This window comes from Vicugna pacos, chromosome 22 (assembly GCF_048564905.1).
Source record: "Vicugna pacos chromosome 22, VicPac4, whole genome shotgun sequence".
Taxonomy (NCBI): domain Eukaryota; kingdom Metazoa; phylum Chordata; class Mammalia; order Artiodactyla; family Camelidae; genus Vicugna; species Vicugna pacos.
Window position 1 is genome coordinate 32,168,670 of NC_133008.1, and position 22,500 is coordinate 32,191,169.

The 22,500-nt window shown below is 62.8% G+C and overlaps 1 protein-coding gene and 1 long non-coding RNA gene across 4 annotated transcripts in view; one reads left to right on the forward strand and one right to left on the reverse strand.

The window, feature by feature from the left end:
- SBNO2 (strawberry notch homolog 2) overlaps positions 1-22,500 on the forward strand; it is a 44,833-nt gene that overhangs the window by 18,180 nt on the left and 4,153 nt on the right. For all 3 annotated transcript variants that reach the window (XM_072948124.1, XM_072948125.1, XM_072948126.1), the window contains 16 exons: positions 11,439-11,600; positions 13,467-13,550; positions 13,813-13,909; positions 14,348-14,502; positions 14,612-14,745; positions 14,825-14,915; positions 15,072-15,215; positions 16,738-16,855; positions 17,098-17,203; positions 17,602-17,755; positions 18,460-18,636; positions 19,161-19,258; positions 20,060-20,142; positions 21,023-21,214; positions 21,490-21,659; positions 22,201-22,332. In XM_072948124.1, coding sequence (XP_072804225.1) covers positions 11,439-11,600; positions 13,467-13,550; positions 13,813-13,909; positions 14,348-14,502; positions 14,612-14,745; positions 14,825-14,915; positions 15,072-15,215; positions 16,738-16,855; positions 17,098-17,203; positions 17,602-17,755; positions 18,460-18,636; positions 19,161-19,258; positions 20,060-20,142; positions 21,023-21,214; positions 21,490-21,659; positions 22,201-22,332 — 2,097 coding nt within the window. The remainder of the gene's footprint in view (positions 1-11,438; positions 11,601-13,466; positions 13,551-13,812; positions 13,910-14,347; positions 14,503-14,611; positions 14,746-14,824; positions 14,916-15,071; positions 15,216-16,737; positions 16,856-17,097; positions 17,204-17,601; positions 17,756-18,459; positions 18,637-19,160; positions 19,259-20,059; positions 20,143-21,022; positions 21,215-21,489; positions 21,660-22,200; positions 22,333-22,500) is intronic.
- Positions 13,016-15,216, reverse strand: LOC140688519 (uncharacterized). Its single transcript, XR_012063269.1, has 2 exons — positions 15,095-15,216; positions 13,016-14,719 (listed from the first exon to the last, which is right to left on the reverse strand). It is a non-coding gene; the product is annotated as an uncharacterized lncRNA (long non-coding RNA).

The window sequence follows — 22,500 nt, forward strand, 5'->3', positions numbered from 1 at the left end:
CACTGTAATGAGTGTTTGTGTCCCCTAAAACCTAACAGCTGATTGAAAAATGTAACCCACTTGAGTGGAAGGAGGGGGTACCACTGGACCTGGATCTCAGGCGGCTCAGCACCCCGGGAGTCAGGAGACCTCCCTTCGCATCCTTGTCCACGGGGCTCACGAGTGGTGCCCGCGTCCCTGCCTCCAGGGCCACAGGGGTGGTCTGTGGTCAGGAGCCCAGTGGTCTGGTGGTAGAGCCTCCACAATTTGGGAGCCATTCCAGGGGGACCAGTGGGTGGTGGGGGTGTCATGTGCTCAGATCCTCTGAGCCTTGGTTTCTTCCTATAAAGTGGGGGCTCATTGGCCCCCAGGTGACAGGCTGTGGGGGACACCGTGCACATGGGCCTTGCAAACCCGCTGGACTTGCTTGGATGAAGATCAGGGCCCCTCAGACCGGCCCATACGCACTCAGCCTGGCCCGTTCTCCACACTGGGGCCTAGCAGGATCAGGCTGAGACCTGGACTGAGGGGTGTATTCTGTGGTGACAGTGTCCCCCCAAATCCAGATCTACCCGGGACCTCACCATCTATGGAGATAGGGTCTTTGCAGGTGTGCGTCGTCAACAGTGGCGCTGAGACCACCCTGGGACAGGGTGGCCCTAAACCCAGTGAGGGTCCTTGTGGGATGGGGGAGGAGGGACTGATCCGAGGAGGCATGTGACGACGGAGGCTGAGCCCAGGCGCTGCAGACATGGCCAAGGTTGTAGGGGCCACGAGAGGCAAGGCAGGCCCCGGTGCCTGGGGCGTGCAGCCCTGAAGGCCACAGCGTGACCTGGACGTCTGCCCTGATGGCTGCACGTATCTTGTTGGAGCTGCCCCGTCAGTAACCCTTCTTGGCCGCCCAGGAAGCGCCGCGGCTGGGCCTCGTGGCGATGGGAGCAGAAGGTCTCACCTGCGCCTTGGGAGCCCCGAGTCCCCCAGACGAGGGTGGAGGGCTGGACAGGAGTCCTGTGGACGCCGCCCGCCAGACTCTATGGAAGCATACGCGGTTTCCTCTGCCCACGCCGGTCTGAGAGGACACCCTTGGCCTCCAGCAGAGGAAAGCCCTGTGGGGTTGAGCCTCCAAGGGCACCTGGCCGACGGCCTGGGACCTTCTTCCTGCCTGAGGCAGCCTCTCATCCGCGGGCATCGGCTCGTCCACAGGCTGGATGCTGATCAGGGTTCTGTCCACTGTGTCCCGGACACAACTCTGTGTCCAGATGAGCTCCCCCACTGGCGCGGCCCCTGCTGGACAGATGAAGAAACCGAGACATGTGGCCTGCTGAATCCAGGGCCAGCAGGGGCCTTTGGGGCCCTGCAGCACCCATCTGGCCTTGCTCCCCACCATCCATCTGCACCCACTGCCTCCTGGCTCTGCCAGGAACCCTTGCGATTTCCAAGCTGATAATCCCTTGGGCACCATGTCTGCTTCTCGCAGCAAGTAGGGGAACTGTGCCCAGCACTGTCCATCGTTGGAGGTCGCCGCATCCAGCCCACAAACAAGTGTCAGCTGAATGCGACCATAGCCCACCCTACCCTCCAGCCAACCTTGCTGAGGGTGACTTGAACCCCAGTCTCTCTTCAAATCAGTGACATCTCCAAATGAAATCTCACCCCAGTGCCAACTGTGCAGTCAGACGGACGTGAGACCACAGTTCAGCCAGGGTGAGGGGTCCCGAGGCCCCGTTATCAGCCTTCTCTACCTGCCCTCGGGGACCAAGCCGGGAAGGAGTCCAGAGCAGCCTGGCATCCGAGGCTCTTCCAGCCCAGCCCAGCCCAGCAGATCGGCCACAGATGCCCTCTGCTCCTGTTTCAGATTAAGTGACATTGCATGGTGGCTGGCACAGGGACAGCCCTGAAGACATCCTCGTTCTGGTCCCGGGACCTGTGGACCTGTCTCCTCACGGGGCAGAGGAGATTCTGCAGGTGGGATTAAGTTAAGGCCTGTGAGATGGGGGTGACCCTGGATTCCTGGGGGCCCCATGTCATCACAGGGTCCTCATCAGTGGGAGGCGGGAGGGTCAGAGTCAGAGAGAGACGGGAGATGCTGCGCTGCTGGCGGTGAGGATGGAGGGAGGGGCCGCGAGCCAGGGATGCGGCGCCTCTAGAAGCTGGAAGAGGCAGGAACCAATTCTCCCTGGAGCCTCCGGAGGGACCAGCTCTGTCAACCCGTTTTGGACTTCTGGCCTCCGGAACCATAAAGTAATAAACGTGTGTTGTTTTCAGCCATGAAGTTTGGGGTGGTTTATCACAGCAGGGAGAGAAAACACCCACTGTGCAAAGCCTTCATGTGGCCTGGGGCACGGTCCTGCTCCATGCATCAGGAGTTGGAGTGGAGACTCCAGAGCTGAGCTGGGAGCAGGGAGTGAACGTCAACCCAGCAGCCTTCACGTGCCTCCTGGTAACTAACCTTGAACCCTGAGCTTCCAGCCAAAGCAAAAAGAGAAAGGAGATGACTTACATGACTCCTGTTGCCTGCAAGGAGGAGGCTTCTCTCTGATTGCCCTTTGGGGCCTGGAGCAGTACCTGGGGTCCATGCCCCAGCTGGCCCAGGCCCAAGACCGGCGGTGTGGGTTGCGCCAGCCTCCTTACGGGGTCCCTGAGTCACAGGCACCTGGGCAGGGTCTCCAGCCTGCGGGACTCTGCTCCTGGGGCAGCAGGAGGCAAGTCCAGTCCCCGTTCAGTGGCAGCGCTGCCTCGCCAGATGGAACTGGCCGTCAGACCATGCACCTCCCGAGCCCACCCGGAACCTGTGCCCGGGTTCCGGTGCAGGAGGGCAGGCACACTGGGGGCTCATCTGAAAAGTTCGGCTCTGTTGCTCTTTTCTGTGTGTTTGAAGGTTTTCATGACAAAATGGACTTTAAAATTTTATATTTACAGAAAAGGGGCAAAGACAATACTGCGAATTCCCGGTCGCCCTTCCTCACCCAGGTGCCCCGCACGTCACATACAGTGTCGTATGTAGCAGTGAGGAAGCAGCCCCACTGCACCACGATGACCGCCCTCGGGGGCTCCCGTGGGTGCAGGGAGGCCCCACAGCTGTTCATAGGTGCCCCTCAGTGGGGGTTTGCCTGGGGCCGCGCTGAGATGGGGTCTGCGTCCTTGATGGGAGCCCCCCGGGCAGGGCATGGTGTCTGCCAGGCCCTGTGTCAGTGCGTCTTGGCATTGATGTGTGGACCTTGACCCCTGCGAGGGCAGCGTCCGCTTTGTCTCTCCACCGTCCACGGTCCTCCTCTCCTTTCTGCCTTTAGGGTGGCACAGAGCCACTCAGGCTCCCCACCCGAAACAGGCCCACAGGCCCGGTGGGGCCTCCCTCCCCGAGGGTTACTATGCTGGGGGGTGTGGACGTGTGGCTTTTCCTTCACTTTGTAATTTTTAATTGAAGTGTGATTTGCATATCCTATGATTCAGCAGTTTCAGTGCATTCACGGTGTTGTGCAACCATCACCTCTAATTCCAGAACATTCCATCACCCTGAAGAGCAGTCGGTCCCCATTAGCTCTCACCCATGCCCCAGCCCCTGACAGCCAGGAGCCCCCTCCCTGTGTCTGTGGACTGGCTCGTTCTGGATGCCTCACATCCATGGAGTCACACAACTGTGTGTCCTTCTGTGTCTGCTTCTCACTGAGCACCGTGCTCTCAGGGTCCGGCCCAATGGGAGTGTCAGGGCTGCTCTCTTTTTCATGACTGAGTGATGCTCCCGTGTGTGGAGGGACCATGTGTGTTTATGTTCATCTATTGATGGACATTCGGGTTGTTTCTACCTTTTGGCTGCTGTGAATTGTGGTGGTGTAAACTTGTGGGTACAGAGTAGTGTGAATGTATGTTGCAGACATGGCTGAATCTCACTATGAGGGATATTGGGGGCTTGTTGGGGTGAGGTGCTCAGCATCCAGACACCCCCACCCCCAAGACCTTGTACCTCCAGCTCTCGCTGTCCCTACTGGTCCTCCTCTGGCTTCACCCTACCCTGGTTTCTCTGGTGTCCTGGCTGCACGCCCCACCTCCTCCACTGCCCCTTGTGCCCAACCCCCGCCCCCCCACCGCAGCCTCCAGAAGCAGGTGCTGCCCTGACCCCTCCTCCCCAGGCCACCTGGCTGCTAGCGTCCCGGCCAGCCCCCAGGAGGGCCCTTGTCCGTGCGCCGAGCGCCCCCCATGCAGTCAGCCGGGCAGGCGTCTGCCCTGAGGGTCCCTCCAGGCGTCTCAGGTGGACCCCACGTCCACCCGCTGAGGACACTTTCCGTCTGCCAGCCCGGGCTTCTGGGAAGCAGGATGAGGTCACAGCTCAGCAAAGTGCTTTGCAAACTCTCAGCAGCTCCCCACACGGAGAGGGGCGGGCGCGCCGACTGCTCTGCAGACGCATTTCAGCAGTATCAGAGGGCCCGGACCACACCGCCCCAGGGCACCTCCTGGCCGCCCCGGCGCTGGCGGGCAGCGAGCCCGAGGCCGCTTTTCCTAGGAAGCCCCTCAGTTCACAGGGGCCACGGCCCGGTGGGGGCAGGAGCGTGGGCGTCTGAGGGAGGTCTCCATGTGGGAGTTGGGGGACACAGAGGTGAGGGAGGGGCCTAGAGAGGGGACCTGCAGAAAGCCCTGGGGCCACCCCTGCAGGGCACCACGACCGGCCTAAAACCACAGACTCACCCCTCGTGGTTCTGGGGCCGGACACCCGACACCCTGCTCCAGGGAAGGGCCTGTCCAGCCCGTCCCTGCCCCTGGGCCCCAGGCGTCCCGGGCCCCCAGCCGCATCATTGCGGCCTCTGCCTCTGTCTTCACACGCTCTGTTCCTCTCTGTCTGCGTCCAGATCCCCTCTTGTTGTCAGCACCAGCCATCGCGTGGGGCCCACCTGCTCCAGTGTGGCCTAGTCTGAGTTAACTACGTCTGCAGCGGGCCTCACGGGCACAGGGGTCAGGATATGAGCATGGCATCTGGAGGACATAAGCCAGCCCTCAGCGCCTGAGGGGGACCTTCAGTTCCCTCCTGGCCATGGGCCTGAGCACCACCCACCCCCATCTCACTCTCCCCTGTAACCTGGGCCCCATCAGCGGGCACCGTGCCCTCGAGTGAGTGGGTCACCAGATGCAGAAAAGCTAGCTGGGGCAGGTGGGGAAGCAGGGGGTGCCCACCTCAGAGCAGACCCAAGGCCTCTCCGGGACCCAAGCAGCTGGGCTGCGCCCGCCCCTCCACACTCGGCCCAGAGCAGCCCCACGGCCCAGATGTGTCCAGCCAGACAGGGACGACCAACTGTCTGCTGATGAGTTACAGAGACAGAGTCCGAGTTTAGAAACTGCTGGCAACCTGACCAGTTTCAGACCGATCGCATCTAATAATAAAGTTTGTGTTTGTATTCGGTCTTCTTTTCACTTCAGTTTCCTAGTAATTCCTTTTTTTTTTCCCTTCTTACTTATTTATCTATTTTATTTGGTGGAGGGGAATTAGGCTTCTTTATTTATTTATTCACTTATTTTTAGAGGCAGTCCTGGGGATTGAACCCAGGACATTGTGTATGCTAAGCATGCCCTCTACCACTGAGCTATCCCCTCCCCCTGCTTTTTTAAATTGAGGCAAAATTCACATACCTTACAATTTATTCTTCTGAAGTATATTGACAAAGTTGTGCCACCACCACCTTTATATAATTCCAGAACTTCCATCACCCCAAAAAGAAACCCCGTCCCCATCAGCAGTCACCACCCCGAGACTCTCCTCCAGCCCCTGACAGCCAGGAGCCCCCTCCCTGGGTCTGTGGACTGGCCTGTTCTGGACGCCTCACATCCATGGACTCACACGCTGCGTGTCCTTCTGTGTCTGCTTCTCTCCCTGAGCACCGCGCTCTCAGGGCCCGTCCCCGTGGTGGCGGGTGTCAGGGCTGCTCTCCTGTTCACGGCCGAGTGATGCTCTGGTGTGTGGAGGGACACCTGTGTCTGTGGATGAGCATTCAGATTGTGTCCACCTTTTGGGCGCTGTGGACGTGCATGTGTGGGTTCCATGTGGACATGTGCCTCTGTGTGTCCTGGTGGACGCCTGGCAGTGGACGTGCGGGCTCGTGCGGTGACTGTAGCTGCTGAGGGGCTGCGGGACTGTTCTCCAAGGACCCCGCCCCGTGTCACACCCACACCAGCTGTGTTAGGGGTTCCAGTGTCTCCACCTTCTTCCCACACTGGTCACTGTCGGCTTCCTGGGTCCAGCCATCTGGGCGGCTGTGAACTTGATCCCACTGGTTTTGATTTGCATTTCCCTGTTGTCTGGCCGAGTTAGGGCTCCTTTCTTATTGCCTCTTATACAAGCTCCCTCCCCTGCAGCAGTGGCCTCAGGGCTGTGTGCCCCCAACCTCCCACCCCCACCCTGACTGTGGGCTGGAAATGGGTCAGGTCTGCAGTGTTCGGCCAAGACCTCCCTGATACCGGGGTCCCGCCACAGCCAGTGTCCCTGGGCGCCGTGCAGGTGCGGGGAGACCCACGGGCTAGCACCCTCCTCGGCTGAATGCCGGCTCAGAACTGTCCTGTGAAGTAGGTACTCTGAAGAAACAACCCAGGACAGGGCACCCTCATCTGAGGGCTGTGTGCCCCCTGCTGCCAGCCCCGTCTGCATCTGGCCTTCAGTGCTGGGCTGCAGGTTGCAGGAGCGATGGGGTTTCAGGGACACTGGACCCCTCGCCAAGGCTGGAGGGGAAGGAGCAGGGTGGGTCCGAGTCCCCACAGGCTCTCCAGGTGGGGCCTCAGCATGGCAAAGGCCCTGGCGTGAGCCGGCGGGGGCGCTGGAGGCTCCAGGGCAGCTGCGTGGCAGTGAAAGCCTGGGCCCAGGCTGAGGGGCGGAGGTCAGACCTGGGAGGGCGTGGGGGCCGGAGGGGCCGGCCAGGCCTCAGCTTCCTCCTTGTGGCGTGGGGGCTTGTGCCCCTGGAGCCAGGACACCAGGGGCACAGGCCCTGCTGGGCAGGGGTGTGGGTGGAACGGTGCCCAGTGCACAGGGGTCTGGTGAAACTGAGGACATGCCCGGGAGGGGCCTGCCTGGGCTGCCCAGCTGAGCCCCCGGCATTCTGTCTGGACCCCAGTGTCCGCTGAGGGTTGGGCCACAGCCAAGGGCGCCCAGGGCAGCAGGGTGCGACCGGCAGGACCAGCGGGCAGGCTTGTTGACAGCCGGCTGTGGCTAGATTACGCCCCGTTCAGTAATTCTCCGTGCTCTGCCAGTAATAGTCCTGACTTACCAGGCAGGCATCATTTCCTGAAAGTCAGCCGGCCTGAGGGGAAGTAGGCGCCGGCAGTGACTAAACCAACATGCAAATGCAGCCGGGCTGAGAGCCGGGCTGGGGCCGGGGCGAGCGCCCGCGGTCATGAGGGAGCCGCTCCCGCCACCATCCAGGGACCCGGCCACCATGTCCCAGCTGCGCTTCTGGCTGCAGTTCGCAGCTCTCAACAAGGTAACCCCCCGGCAGGACCTTGGCCCCTCCCTGCGGCAGGCAGGTCACCCCACCGTGGGAACTGCCTGGAATGCCAGGCTCCCGGGAGGCCCCCTCCCCCCAGCCTGCTCTGTCCTGGGATTTGGCAGCGAGAGTGAATCCAAGGGAGTTTTCTGGGCAGAGCCACGTGGGATATGGGGAATCGCGGCTCCTGGGGCAGCCGGCGAGGGTGGCCTCAGAAGGACCCTGTGGGGTAGGCGGGAGGGGCTGCTTGGGGTGGGGGGGCTGGGAGCCTTCCCACCTGGCAGGAGTCTTGTGGGCTCTCGGGTGTCCTGGGCCGGCTGGCCGTCACTGAGGGCCGGGGTGGGGCATGGTTTGAGGCGGGCTCTGATTGGACAGGTAGGAACGGTCCCTGTCCCTCTGTCCCTCTGAAGGGCATTTCTGGGGTCAGCTTGCCCGGCTAGGAGGGGTGCTGAGCAGACCCCCAGGGGGCAGGCTCAGAGCCAGGTCCAGCATGGGGGCTGTCCTGTCCTGCCCTATCCCGCTGGGCTACAGGGGGGCGAGGTGGGGGTGTCACTGCATGGGCAGCTCCTCACTGGTCCAGGGTCCCCAGATCGCTGAGAGACAGTAGTCACAGCAGGCGCCTGCCCTGGTCCCCCAGAACTGTCAGGGTAATCAGTGAGTCCCCCCCCTGGGCTGCAGTAGGAGGAGCAGGGTGGAGCCTGGGGTCTGGGAGGAGCTCCAGGTGCAGACACAGATGCTGGGGTGAGCCAGGAGGAGCAGTGGACACAGGCCAGGGAGCTGAGGCCCTGGTCAGGGAGGAGCAAGGAGGGCGATTCTGGGTTTGGGTCATCTTGGAGGTCTGCTGGTGGCTGCTGGCTGTTAGGTCCCAACAAAGGCGTGCAGCCCACCAGGGAGGGTCCATTCTCACTCCCATCCCCTCACCCTCCCTGCATGGGGGGTGGGCAGCTGGGAAAGACCCCAACCCCTGGTGACCCGAGTGAGGCCCCACTTCCTTTGCCCCAAGGATCCAGGGGCCCCTAGACAGTGCCGGCTGCTCGACTGCCTATTGGAGCACCTGGTGGAGGTGGTGTCCATGGAGTGGGAAGAGAGCGCCCACTTTAAACTATATGGTTTAGAACAGGTTTAGATTTACAGAAAGGCGGTGAAGATAGTTCAGGGGGCTCCCGCGTGCCCCACGACCAGTCCCCGTGGGTCACACCTCACCTGAGTGCTGGGCGCATCCCGGCTGGTGAGCCAGTGTTGCTGCGTCACTGTTACCCCGAGTCCACGCTTCCCTGTGTCCTCTCTGCCCCGTGCCTGTGACATTCAGGCCCCCCGGGCTGTGTGGTTTCTCTGTCCCTCCTCATGTGGGTGCCCGGGCAGTCGTGAGGAGCCCAGACCAGGCGTCTGGGTTTGTCTGGAGTTCCCTTGTGATCGTGCTGGGGTGATGGGTTTGGGGATAACCTCAGAGGGGACGTGTCCTACTCGCCTGTCACACTAGGGTCCCTGCTTCTGGCTCCTCCATGGCAGGTTCCCTCCTCTCCACACTGTTCTCCTGGGAAAGGGTCTCCATGCGCAGCCCTCTCAGATTTGGGGGGGTCCCCTGAGCCCCTCCTTACCTGATGCCTCTGCCCTCATTCGGGCTGGCAGAGGTCCCGCCCAGCCTCCCTGCCCGCTGGTCAGTGATTGCTCTGCCTTCGGGAAGCAGGGCCATCTCTCCAGGCACCAGGGTCATTGGTTGATGGGCCGGGGCCATCGTCACTCTGACCTGGCGGAGAGGCCACACTCAGTTGTGGTCCCAGAGGGATTTTTGCAAAGACACGTGGCTACCCCTGCCTGTGCTCAGACCCTACTCCAACCAGCCTGCGGGGTCTCCGGGGGTCTCTGCCCGCTGTCGCTTCTTGGGGACTGGGCGGCCGGCTTCTGCAGCCCAGCCTCCCCCAGCATCGTCCACCAGACTTGGATGGGCCACTTTTGACTCCTGGATGCAGCAGAGATCAGGCTTCAGGCTCAGCAGGGCCAGACCAACCACCGCTGCCTCAGTTTCCCCCGAGATGGATGCTCTGGCTTGTTGAGTCGCTGGCTCTCACGTGAGGGTGCCGGGCGCCCCAGGAGTACCACTTCCCGCTTCTGGGCTTGGCATTCCCCTCCTGCTTCTGTCCTGGAGCTCGGGGTTTTTATAAACCTCCCCAGGCTGCCGCCCGAGCCCGAGCCGGTCCTGCTGGACGCTGTCTGCCTCCGGGTCAGGCAGCCGCGGCCCCACCTCCTCATCCGGACTTCCCGTGTCCCAAGTCCTGCTGCTGGTGGGTGCAGGTGGGGCCGGGGCGAGGGGGAACCTGGCGGGCAGAGCCCTTGCCTTTCCTGCCACCAGGGCCAGGGCACCTGGGCAGTGGGAGGTGTCCAGATAGGGCCCCAGCCTCATACCAGCTGACTTGGCAAGGCCCCGACCTCCTGCCTGCACCAGGACCAACTCCATCCAGTAGATGCACAGGCTGAGGCTCCCATGTCGAGCCGTCCGCAGGGAGGCCACTGGGTGGACCTGTCCCCACCCCTTCTCCACCCGTTCATGCCTGGCCTGCTGTCCTTTGGGCACTGGGGGCTCAAGCCAGCCTGTTGTGGGGCTGTGCCCACACCAGCACCCAAGCACGGAGTCCTGGCAAAGCTGGACAGTGTCCCGGAGGTCCCTCGCCCCCAGGAGTCAGGGTCTGATCCAGTGCAGATCAGCAGGAGGGAAGCCCCAGAAACACAGCCCTTGAGGAGGCATGGGGGCAGGGCCCAGCGCTGGCCAAGAGCAGCGGCCCGTTCTCAGGGACCTGGGGCTGCGGGGACGCTGCCCCCCATCCTCCTCACCTTCCCCCTCTGATTAGTGGGGCGTGCGCCCTGTCTGTCCCAGCCCAGCGGCTACCACCCTCCAGCAGCCCTGGGAGGCTGAGATGTAAGAACAGTGCTTGGGACTGGGGGCTCCCTGAGGGCTGCGCTCCCTCCTCCTCGGCCCCTGCCCTGCTCAGGAAACCTCCCACTGACAGGGCACGAATGTGCTGGGGCCAGACGTCAGCGTGACAGGCCCTCTGCGGCCACCGAGGCCTGGCTCTCCCGTAGCAGGCAGGATGGGGGCTCCCTCCCTCCAGCGCTGGGGCCCCTGCGGCAGAACAGCACTCGCCGCCTCCCCAGGGGGCGGGCGCTGTGGGCACCGCGACCCGGTGGGGTGTGGTGGGGGCTCGCTCTGCGCCGGTCACAGAGCCCCAGGTCTGGCTCCACGTGTCCCCATGTCTGGCACAGGCCAGGCACACAGGTGCTCCTTGCCCTTGACCGGGGTGGGAAGGAGGGAGGGAGCACAGGAGCCCCTCCCGGCACTGAGCCTGATTTCCTTTAGATTTAGGTTTACAAACCGTGTGACCTTCAGAGCAGACTTCTCCCTTGGGTGTGGGGGCCTCTGGGCCCCAGCGTCCCTGTCCTGGCGCCAGCTCCATGCGGATGGGCCAGGGAAGGCACCAGGTGTCTGGCACCCTCTCCCACTGTCACTTAAGTGATGTCCAGCTTGTAGCCTGTGGGCTCCGATTCTCTCACCTCTGCTTGGGATCTTTCCTTTTTTTTCTTTCAAAGACAGCTTTATTGATGTAATTCACATGTTGTACAGTTAACCTACTTGAAATGCATAATTCAGTGTTTTCAGTATATTCATAGAGTTGTCAAACCGTCACCTTTGTTTAGTTCTAGAACATTCTCATCACCCTCAAAAGAAGCCCATCCCCATGAGCAGTCACCTCCCTGACCCCTCCCCCAGCCCCTGACAACCACAAACCCACTGTCCATCTCTGTGGACTGGCCTGTTCTGGACGCCTCACATCCATGGACTCACACACTGTGTGTCCTCCTGTGTCTGCTTCTCTCCCTGAGCTCGTGCTCTCAGGGTCCGTCCACGGGGCAGCAGGTGTCAGTGCTGCTCTCCTTTGTGTGGCTCGGGCCCCTGTGGCACCGTCCGCATGGCTGCCCCAGCTGCCTCTCACCTGACCTGTCTTCCAGGACACCTCGTACCTCGATGACCTCTCCAATGCCTCCATCTTCTCCTCGTCCGTGGACTCCCTCTCGGACATCGCAGACACACCTGACTTCCTGCCCGCTGACAGCCTCAACCAGGTGCCCACCATCTGGGACGTGAGCACTGGCCCCTCCACCCATGACAAGGTCAGTGCACCCCCAGCCTTCAAGGCGGCAGCCATCCCAGGGCCCTGTCTTGGGCCATTCAGACACAGATGAGGCCGTTGTTGGAGGGTGCCTGTGTTTTCGTGGCCAGAAAACGCTGGGCACCACAGGCTGGAGGGGACTTCAGCCCTGGGTCCCATCACTGCTTCCTGCCACCCCCACCCCTGTGCTCCACACACCGCTCTGTGCTGGCCTCGCTCTGGGGAGGTGGGGGTTCACCAGGGAGTTCCACTGCAGTGGAAAGTAATTTCCAGTACTGGTTCTCACTCTGGTGATTCTGCCCCTCTGGGACTGCTTAGCACCCACAGTGCCCATGACGGCCCCCACACAGAGTGACCTGACCCTGAATGTCCACAGTGCTGGGGTTGGGGGGAGACCCTGGGCTAGAGAAACATAAAGTGATGTGAAACAGAGCAGGCAGGCAGGGCTGAGTTGGGGGAGGAGGCATCAGCCAGGCCAGATGGAAGGGATAGCCGTTGTGCAAAGGTCCTGTGGCAGGAACAAGCCTGATAGGCTCCTGCATGGGCCTGGCGGGGATGGTAGGGGCATGGACCTATTTGTCACCATGGCGAGCAGCTCCTGGCAGCTTTCTGTGCTGGAGGTAGGTAGCCTCTGCAGCTCCTTGTGCAGGACATGAACGGGGAGGAGGAGGGAGCCAGGAGGTGGCCAGGCCCAGGACGAGGTGAGGTCAGCCTGGAGAGGTCAGGGAGGAGCAGGGTGTCCAGGTGCACCAGGCCTAGACTCTAGCACCTTCCCAGGGCTGGGCAGTAGGGGTGTCCAGGGGACGCCTCCATCCAGGCCCCTCTGCCAGGAGCACAGTTCCTAGCCTTTTGGAGGCTTTGAGAGGCGGTCGTTGGAAATGTGGCTGGAGCGCCAGTGCCTCCAGATGGGGAGCCTTCCTTCCATCTGGCTGGGCCGAGCCCACGGAGACCAGCACACACTCGTGGACGCTGGTGGCTGTATGCCCAGCTGCTCCGATGGGTTCAGCGCCCCTGGGCCCCAGGGACCCACAGGAAGGGTCTGTGACCACCCATTGGAACAGACGGTCCTGAGAGGCCCAGCCTGGGGCTGGCAGGGGGGTGCGACATGCCCAGAGCAGCCTCCACGGCGACCCAGGCCCAGCCCTGCCTCCAGGTGCAAGTGCCCGCGGGGACAGCGTGGGGCCCGGTGGCCGCAGCGGCTGGCAGAAAGGCAGCTGAGCCCAGTGGCCACTCCCCTGCGGCCAGGCGGCCCTCAGGAACCTGACTCAGCCTTCCAGGAACCTGGGCCTGCAGCTGTTTGTTTGTTTTTGTTAATTCAGAAAAAAAAAAAAAGGGAGAGGGAATTGAGAATAGGTTTCTGATCTCCCTGTATCTCACTTTCATCTTACTTTCGTTTTAAAAACCTTTGGCCGTGTATCTTTTTTCCTTCCAGTTTTATTGAGATACAGTTGATGTGCAGCATTGTGTATGATTAAGGTGCACAGTGCAATGATCTGACTTACATGCACTGTGAAATGACTGGCACAGTAAGTTAGAGAACGTCCGTTACCTCACAGATACGAAATCAAAGAAGTAGAAAAACGTATTTTTTCCTCTGATGAGCAGGATTTACTCGCTTAACAACCTTCACGTATAACGTACAGCAGTATTAATTACATTTATCATGTTGTCCGCTGCCCTCCTAGTGCTTACGTAGCTGACACCCTGTTATTTGTGGTACTTCCTTCTCTACCAGATCTAGGTGGGCAGGCAGCAGGCAGGAGGCCAGTGGCCAGCAGAGGGGCTGGAGGACAGGGCTGGTGGGCCCCGGAGGCCGGGCCCAGGGCCTGCAGGCTCACAGCCACTCTTCCCTCCATCTCCCCTGCAGCTGTTTCTGCCCAGTGGGCCTTTTACAGGCCTTGAGGACCCTGTGTCCTCCCTCCCCAGCACGCCACTTCTTGTCAGCTATCAGGTGAGCCAGGCCCCTTCCGACAGCTGCCTACCCTTCCTGGGGACGAGGGAGGGCCACTCCCATTCACACACCTGCTGTGTGCTGGGCCCTGGGCTGGCTGAGAAGTATGGTCTATCCACTCTATAGAGGGGGAAACTGAGGTTCCAGGAAGGCACCGTGCTGTACTGGGGGCTGGGGGCCCCTCTCCCCACCACCTGGCGGGGAGGCTGGTGTGCTGCGGGGGGACAGGACCATCCCCCAAGTGACAGCACCTGGCCGGCAGTCTCAGAGTCAGCCTGAGGAGGAGGACGAGGCCGAGGAGGATGAGGCAGAGGAGCTGGGCCACGCAGAGACCTACGCCGACTACGTGCCGTCCAAGTGTGAGTGTCCTGCGGGAGGAAAGCCCCAGCAGGCGACTTCTGGACAGCACAGCCTCAGGCAGCCTGCGTTGTCCGGCCAGGGGTGCCGGGTTCCTGGGGCCCCTGAAGGTTCCCTGCCAGGGTACCTTAAACCGCAAAGACAGGTGTGGGAACTGCGGTGGTTCTGTGACCGGGGTTGTCATCCTTGCTTCCCACAAATCCGGAGACAGGCGGAGGCTGTAGCCGAGAGGCAGGCCGCCTTCCCGCGCCTCCTACGCGGGAGGGTTTTGTGGGTCCACCGCGTTCATGCAGAGCGCTGGTAGGCTCCGCCCTTTGCCCTGCGCTGCCCCGCCCCCTTCCGGGGTGGGCCCCGCCCATGCCGGCCCCAGGCCGACCTAAGGCCCTGACCACTCCCCCAACCCTGTCCCGGCCACGCCCCTGACCTGCCCGCTCCTCCAGCCAAGATCGGGAAGCAGCACCCGGACCGCGTGGTGGAAACCAGCACACTGTCTAGCGTCCCGCCGCCGGACATCACCTACACCCTCGCCCTGCCCACCTCGGACAGCGGGGCCCTTTCCGCCCTGCAGCTGGAGGCCATCACATACGCCTGCCAGGTGATTCCGGGGTCTCCCACCTGGTCCACGTCCGGCGTTGGGGGCGTCTCAGTGCCGCACCCCGACCCTGCCGCGCGCTGACCGCCCCTCTCCTCCCCCACCCCCGCAGCAACACGAGGTCCTGCTCCCCGGCGGGCAGCGTGCGGGCTTCCTCATTGGCGATGGCGCTGGCGTGGGCAAGGGCCGCACGGTGGCCGGCATCATTCTGGAGAACTATCTGCGGGGCCGGAAGAAGGCCTTGTGGTGAGTGTCCCCCCTGAGCGCGGGGCCGGGCTGCGAGGTGGGGAGGGGGCTCCTAACGCCTGCTGGCCCGCCCCCCCAGGTTCAGCGTCTCCAACGATCTCAAGTACGACGCGGAGCGCGACCTGCGAGACATCGCGGCCTCGGGCATTGCAGTGCACGCGCTGAGCAAGGTGGGTGCCCCCCCCACAGCGGAGCAAGCCCGTGCCCCCTACCGCGGCATCCCGGTGCACGTGCTGAGCAGGGTGGGCGGCCCACAGCCCCTCGCCCGGCGGGGGTCCCAGGAGGTCGGAGCCCCCGCGGAGCCGATTGCTCGCCGCTCTCCCCAGATCAAGTACGGCGACAACACTACCTCAGAGGGCGTCCTCTTCGCCACCTACTCCGCCCTGATCGGGGAGAGCCAGGCAGGCGGGCAGCACCGCACGCGCATCCGGCAGATCCTGGAGTGGTGCGGGGAGGCCTTCGATGGCGTGGTATCCTGCCGGAGTGGGCGGGCTCAGGGGACGGGGGGCGGGGAGGGGGCGGGGAGGCCTTGACGGGGAGTCTTATCCAGGCCTGGCGCGGAAGGGGGCCGGAGTCGGGGAGGAATTCCCGGCAGCAAGCTGCTGGTGGTGGAGGCTCACCCTCAGTGACCGCTGTTACCCGCCCCTGGCGGTCTGGCTGGGCCTCCTGGCTCCAGCCGGATGGACCCCGACCTACCCGCAGGGTCGGGGTTGTGGTTGCTGTGACACCGCAGGGTGGGGGGCTGAAGTTCTGGGGTGCAGAGCACTTCCTCCCTCCTCCTGGCCCCGCCCTGCAAGTTGATCCCTGTTCCCTGGGGTGGCCAGGCCAGGCGAGCCAGACCAGAGCTTGGCCAGGGGCTCCGCTGTTCCAGGCCCTTTCCGACTGCAGAGGAAGCCCCAGGCCTCCCCCTCCTCGTCTCCTACGCCTGAGATCACTCTTTTCCCTGCCACCAAACTGTAGGGGAGCAAAGTATCAGAAAGTACAAGCAAAAGTGGTAATTCTCTGGTGTTACCCTTTTCTTGTCTGACGCATCTTATCAGTAACAGCCTTCAAGCAACCACCCTCTCCCATCTCCCCGCAGCCGCTCCCGCAGCCGGGCACCTGACAAGGGGCCTGCAGGGGACCTTCGGGCTCTATCCCTCTGGGATCCGCCCTCGTTCCCACAGTGGAGCCCGGCCAGCCTGGTCATACTGATGGGTGCTGCAGGCCCCCTGTGGCGCGTCCCTCCTCCTCTGCACCGTTCTCCCAGGGTCCCCTGCGTACCATTTCATGTCCATCCCGTCCCTGCATGTCACGCTGCCCTGTTGCCCCTCAGCCATTTCCCTGTCAAGGAGACATTCTAGTGGTTTCCAGCCTGTCTGCCCCAAGTGAGCATTACATGCCCAGGGCGCCCTGTTTTCCTTCTCACTGTCTTCTCTAGCCAGTCCCAGAAGTGGGGTGACTGCAGCCTCGAAAATTCCCCCTCACTCCTTCAGATGAGGAGGGGCCCCTGCGAGTCCTTGGTCTGTTCAAAGCTCCCACAAGCCAGAAGCAGCAGCAAAGTCACAGTGCGTCTGGGTGCCAGGCGACACCCCTGCAGCCCCAGCCAGAAAAGCAGCAGCATGAACCTGAGGCACAGGGCTGCCCACTGGCCCCCAGCCAACCTTAGAGCCCCTCCTTCCCTCGGCGTGTGTGCGCGCGTGTAGGGGGGCTCTCACCTTGCCTCTCAGATGACTTCGTGACAGACTTACTTGCTGTAACTTGCTCTTTTTTCCCCTTAAAACATTGAGAAGTTTCTGTCTTCCAATTTTTGTCAACATCATGTGGGGCCCAAGAGGCTGTCTGCTACTGGCCCTGGCAGCCTCACACACCCAGGTAACCCACCCCATGGCCACATACCCCCCAGGTACCTTCCAGAATTCCTCAGACCAGGAAGGGACCGCCTCGGGCCCCATGCTGGGTCTGTAGAGCGGCCTGCCTTCCAAAACAGTCCTTAACCCACACCTGCCCCAGATCGTGTTTGATGAGTGTCACAAGGCGAAGAACGCCAGCTCCACCAAGATGGGCAAGGCCGTGCTGGACTTGCAGAACAAGCTGCCCCTGGCCAGGGTGGTCTACGCCAGCGCCACAGGTTAGGGTGTGGGGGAGGGGCGGGGAGCTACCAGGGCCCCATCGGTCATCGATTGATGATGCCTGCCCTGGCCCCCTGGTATGTACCCCGGCTCCCGCCAGGCCCTAGGAGGCACCTGGATACAGACCCCTGTCCTCACATAGACACCAAGCCCCATCAGGGGCCTCCCCTCTGTCAACAGGAGCCTCAGGCCCCCGGCCTTGCTGGGCTAGAGGCCCTGACAGAATGTCCCCCTCCCCCAGGTGCCTCTGAGCCCAGGAACATGATCTACATGAGCCGCCTGGGCATCTGGGGCGAGGGGACGCCCTTCCGGACCTTCGAGGAGTTTCTGCATGCCATCGAGAAGAGGTGTGCCCCACCCCCACCCCACCTATGACGGGAGAGGAGCAACAGAGGGCCCTGCTTGTCACACATGGAGGCATGGTGTCAGGTGCCACCACCCCGCTCCTCTGGCAACCAGAGGGATCTTAAAATGCAAGTCCCGTCCTTTCTCTGCTTAGTGCTTCCCTCAGTCTCGGGGCTAGGGCCCCTCCTTGGCCCAAGCAGACCGCCTTTTTTCCGTTTCCAAGGCCCACGGGTGGCAGCCACAGGGTCTTCACACACACTGTCTCCGCCCCCACCAGCGTACCTGGCCCTTCCTCCCTCTCCTAGGGCTCAGCTCTGGGGCACTCCGTCCCTGGGTGGGGCCCAGCATGGAGTCCAGCAGGTCCCCGGCCAGTGCCCAGGCAGCCTGTGTTCATCTGCAGGGGTGTGGGCGCCATGGAGATCGTGGCCATGGACATGAAGGTCAGCGGCATGTACATCGCACGCCAGCTCAGCTTCTCTGGTGTCACCTTCCGCATCGAGGAGATCCCGCTGGCCCCGGCCTTTGAGCGCATCTACAACCGGGCGGCTCTGCTGGTGAGTCTCTCACCAAGTGGGCGCCTGCATCTCCCCTTGGCATTTACCCCCGTCGCCTTCAGCATCAGTCCATATAGATGCCACAGGGATTTGTCAAATTATCGGACGGGGAGCAGCTGGCCTGCCCGCCTCGGTCTTTGGCAGGAGCTCAGCGTCTAGATTCTGTTCTGGTCGAGAATTCCACACGGACTGTAGAACTGGTCCCTGCCTCACCTCCCCACGGTTTCATGAGCATGTTGCCCCCAGGGCATGACCCAGAGCTGGTGGCCTTTTTCAGTCTGTCCCTGGGGCCATCCCTGCTCCGACCCACTTGATGCCAGGAGCCCCACAGTGTGACAGCCATAGATGCACCAGACATGGTCCAGTGTCCCCTGGGGGCAGGACCACCCTAGGGAGACCCCTGATCTAAAGTGTCCAGAGCCCAGTGGCTGCTGGCAGAAGGCGCTCACTGCAGGTGCCCCTCCACCTGCAAGCATGGTTTACTTCCCAATGTGCTGCGTGCCGTTTTCACCTGGCCATGCCAGTGCCATGCTTCTTGGTTTCTGAATGTTTCTGACGGGTGGGGTATCATCAGTGCCTCTGTTGCTCTAGTGGTGGCCCCCCGCCCCTGGCCCCACACTTCAGTGGAATGTGGCTGGTGGGCAGGCAGCCCAGGTCCCGGGCGGGGCTGGCCGTTGTGTGCTCAGCCCACCGTATCATTGCAGTGGGCCGAGGCCCTGGGCGTGTTCCAGCAGGCAGCCGACTGGATCGGCTTGGAGTCTCGCAAGTCCCTGTGGGGTCAGTTCTGGTCAGCCCACCAGCGATTCTTCAAGTACCTGTGTGTTGCCGCCAAGGTGTGCCGGCTGGTGGAGCTGGCCCAGGAGGAGCTGGCCCGGGACAAGGTGCGCTGATGCAGGTGGTGGCGGGGCTGTGTTGGGACCCTGCATCCCCGTGTGAAGGGCCACTGGGCAGAACCAGGCACCCGGTGTCAGTCCCACAGTCGCAAAGGAGGCTGCGCGTGACTGGGCTGGACCCATGAAGACAGGGTTGGGAACAGCCGTGCTGAGGCCCAGAAGGTTCTGGTCCCGCTCAGTCCAAGCTCCCTGCAGCAAGTGGCAGACAGGGTCTTGCCTAGCTCCCCGTGTCTCCAGAAAGAACAGGGCAGGGGCCAGATGAGAAGAGCAGAGATGCAGGAGCTGAGGCTGGCTCCTGGCTGCCAGGTGGAGATCTGGGCTTGTTGGGGGCCCGGCAGCCCTCAGGACACAGGGGGACCCCGGGGAAGGAGGCAGAAACTGAGGCCAACCCCAGCTCTCCTGCTGTTGGGCTGGGTGTAGGGGCCTGGGGCTTCCTTGTGGGCGCCTCTGGGGTCCCGCTCCTGGGCTGGTGGGCAGGGGCCCCAGCCGCTCACCCCCACCGCACCCCACAGTGCGTGGTCATCGGGCTGCAGTCTACGGGTGAGGCGCGGACTCGGGAGGTGCTGGATGAGAAAGAGGGGCAACTTGACGGCTTCGTCTCCGCCGCTGAGTGAGTGGTGCCTGGGGCCCCTGGGGACCCCTCCCTGTGTGACTGATTAGGTGTCCCTGCCCTGGGGCCAACCTGTGGTCTGGCCCTGTATGTGACCCCAGCTGCGGGAGCCAGCCGGCCCCGACCTTCAGAGACCTTAGGCCCAGCTGTAGTTGTAAGGCCCAAAGCGGGAACTGTGGAGACCCCAGAACAGGGAGGGTGCTGCAGAGGGTCCCAGGACCTTAGAGTGAGGCTCCCAGGTGCCCACCTCCCAATGTGGTTATGGTGCTATTTCAAGGGCTGCTTGGATTATAGAGACTGGCCCAGGTGGTCCCTGAAGACCCGGGCCCCTCACCCCAGAGCCAGAGAGGCCACCCCCGCCCACCCTGAGCGTAGGTCCCAGCACAAGGCCCCTTGCCCAGCTCTGCCCCATCCTGTCCGCCACACCCCAGCATCACGTCTCTTCTCTGGGAAGCCCCCAGCCCCTCCTCACTCCCCATTCCTGGAAGCTGCCCCGTACCCCACAGAGGTGGTCAGCCCCTGCTGTGGGCCCTTTGACAGCAGGAGTACCCCCATCACAGCACAACTGTGCCCCCTGTAGCCACGGACCCCCCAGGTGCAGAGGGGGCCCCCGCCCCACTGTCCTTGCAGCTCCTTTCCCTCCTGCCCACCTTCTCTGAGCCCCTGACGTGAGTCCCTGTGCCCAGACCCACCCGCAGGGTCCCCTGGCACCAGGCATCCCCCCACAGAGCAAACCCACACGTGGGACCATCCCCTCCAGGTCTCCTGGCCCGACAGCTTGACCTTGCTTCTCACTCTCAGGGGCGTCTTCCTGTCACTAATCCAGAAGCACTTTCCCTCAACGAAGAGAAAGCGGGAGAGAGGAGCAGGCAGTAAGAGGAAACGTAAGCCCTGTCCACCACCTCCCTCCAGCCTCCCTCCCTTCTGAGCGCTGGGTGGGGGTCATGCCCGCCGCCCCCTCTGCTGCTGGCTGCACAGACACATGGCCTGACCCCTGACCCCCACCCCAAGCCTCCGAGGCAGCTGCCGAGTCAGCAAATAAAACAAACCCAGCGCTGCAGGATGGGAGTATGGCTAGCTCATCCCTGCACCCCATGCAGTATCTGTCCTCGCCTCCAAAAGGCCAGGGCCTGGGTGCAAGTGAGACCTCAAGGCTGAAACCGCACCAGTCCAGTGGACCAGGACGGAGCCTTTAAAGAGCATCCTGGATGGGGAAGTGACTTCATAGCACCTGCTGGCATGCAGTGCCTGCTGTCCTTCTAGGCAAATACCCAGCAGCAGCTCAGGGTGGGAAGTGAGGCTCAGAGAGGCCAAGCAACTCACCTGAGGGCACACAGCCAGGCCTGGGGGCCCAATCTGGCTCCTTCCACTTCCCAGGACTGGCCTTCTGGGCTCCCGGTCAGCAGCCAAATTCCTGGGCCCCTGGACCACCATCCCCTCAGGACCTGAGCATGTCCTCGGGCTGACCCGCCCAGGGCCGCCTCATGAGTTTGGGCATGTGCCCTCCCTAGGTGTGGCCCGAGGACACACCAGTGTGTCAGGAAGTCTGTCGGGGATGTTAAAACTGCTCCTTTACCCTGCGCCCTAGCCAACAGCAGGACCCAGACCTGCCAAAGCTGGATGGAGCTAGGGGCTTGGGCCCTGAACCCTGACCATCCCCCACACACTGGCCTGTCCCCAGGCTGCTGGGAGTCCCTCCAGGCCAGGTCCCCTGGACAGAGACGCAGGGCTGGACCACAGTGACCCCTGCCTGCTTTCCTGCAGGGCGGCCACGGGGCCGCGGAGCCAAGGCACCCAGGCTGGCGTGCGAGGTGGCAGGCGTGATCCGGATCAGTGATGACAGCAGCACGGAGTCGGACGGCGGCCTGGACAGCGACTTCCACTCCTCCCCCGAGTCCCTGATGGATGACGACGTGGTCATCGTGGACACCATCGGGCTTCCAGTTGATGACCGCGGTGAGGCTTGTGGCTGCCCTCCATTTCCCCGTTTCTCAAGTCGGGGTGCTGAGTCTCAGGGGAGTCAGGGCGCATGGCTGGGCAGGGGCAAAGCCGGGTTCATGCTGACAGCCTGGGGTTAAGGAGGTTCTGGACCCCCACACCTCCTGGGTACCTGGCTTACCCCCACTCCCGAGGGACCCCCTCATCCTCCACGGCCCAGGACTGCGTCTCCCTGCAAGTATGGCTGTGAGCAGGTGGCCTGGCTGGTCATTTCTGACCCTCTGGCCCCACAGGCCCGCTGTGCCTCCCACAGCGAGACCTGCATGGCCCTGGCGTCCTGGAGCGGGTTGAGCGGCTGAAGCAGGACCTGCTGGCCAAGGTGCGGGCGCTGGGTCGGGAGCTGCCTGTCAACACCCTGGACGAGCTCATTGACCAGCTGGGGGGCCCAGAGAGGGTGGCAGAGGTGAGCTTTGGTGCCCCCTGGTGGCTGTCTTGGAGAGGTGAGGGTGGCCACAGGGCCCAGCGTCCAAGTGTCCTGCTCACTGGCCAGGGCTGCTGCTGGAGGGCTCTCTTCTCTTAGCCACTGCCGCCCCCCCCCCGCCCTCTGGCCCAGCTCCTCGTCCCCCTGCCCCACACATCCTCTGTGTTCTGGGTGCACTCTTGGGCCCAGGCCTGTCCCCCGACCCCAGAACACCCCTGTGCTTCCTTCTACCTGGGCTAGTCTGCTGTTTCTCAGGACGTCCTTCTGGTGCCACCTTAAGTTTGTTGTGGCCCAAGGCAGCTGGGTTCTGGGAAAAGACTTAGGAAGACAAGTGAAAACCCTGTCAGTTGCTCCGTGGGCCCCAAGCCCGGGGAGAGGCGAGTCCTGGCCCAGGGTCTGCTGCCCCTCGCCACACACACCCAGGTGCCCCAGGGTCACAGGTGGGGAAACCGAGACACGCGGGGACCAGCCCCTGGCAGCCACACCAGCTGACAGCCTGTCCCTGGCCCCACCCTGGCCACAGATGACCGGCAGGAAGGGCCGCGTGGTGTCCAGGCCTGATGGGACAGTGGCCTTCGAGTCACGGGCAGAGCAGGGCCTCTCCATCGACCACGTGAACCTCAGGGAGAAGGAACGGTTCATGAACGGCGAGAAGGTGGGGCCCTGGGGGAGGTAACTGTGGGGCTGTGTCTGCAGGGCACCCCCTGGACCAGGAGCGGGGAGCCCACAAGGGCCCTGTGGGCAGGGGAGGTTCAGGGGTCCTGGAGGGCTGGCTCGAGGACCAAAGCCCTCCCTGGCCCGCCCCACCTTCTGTCCGAGTCGC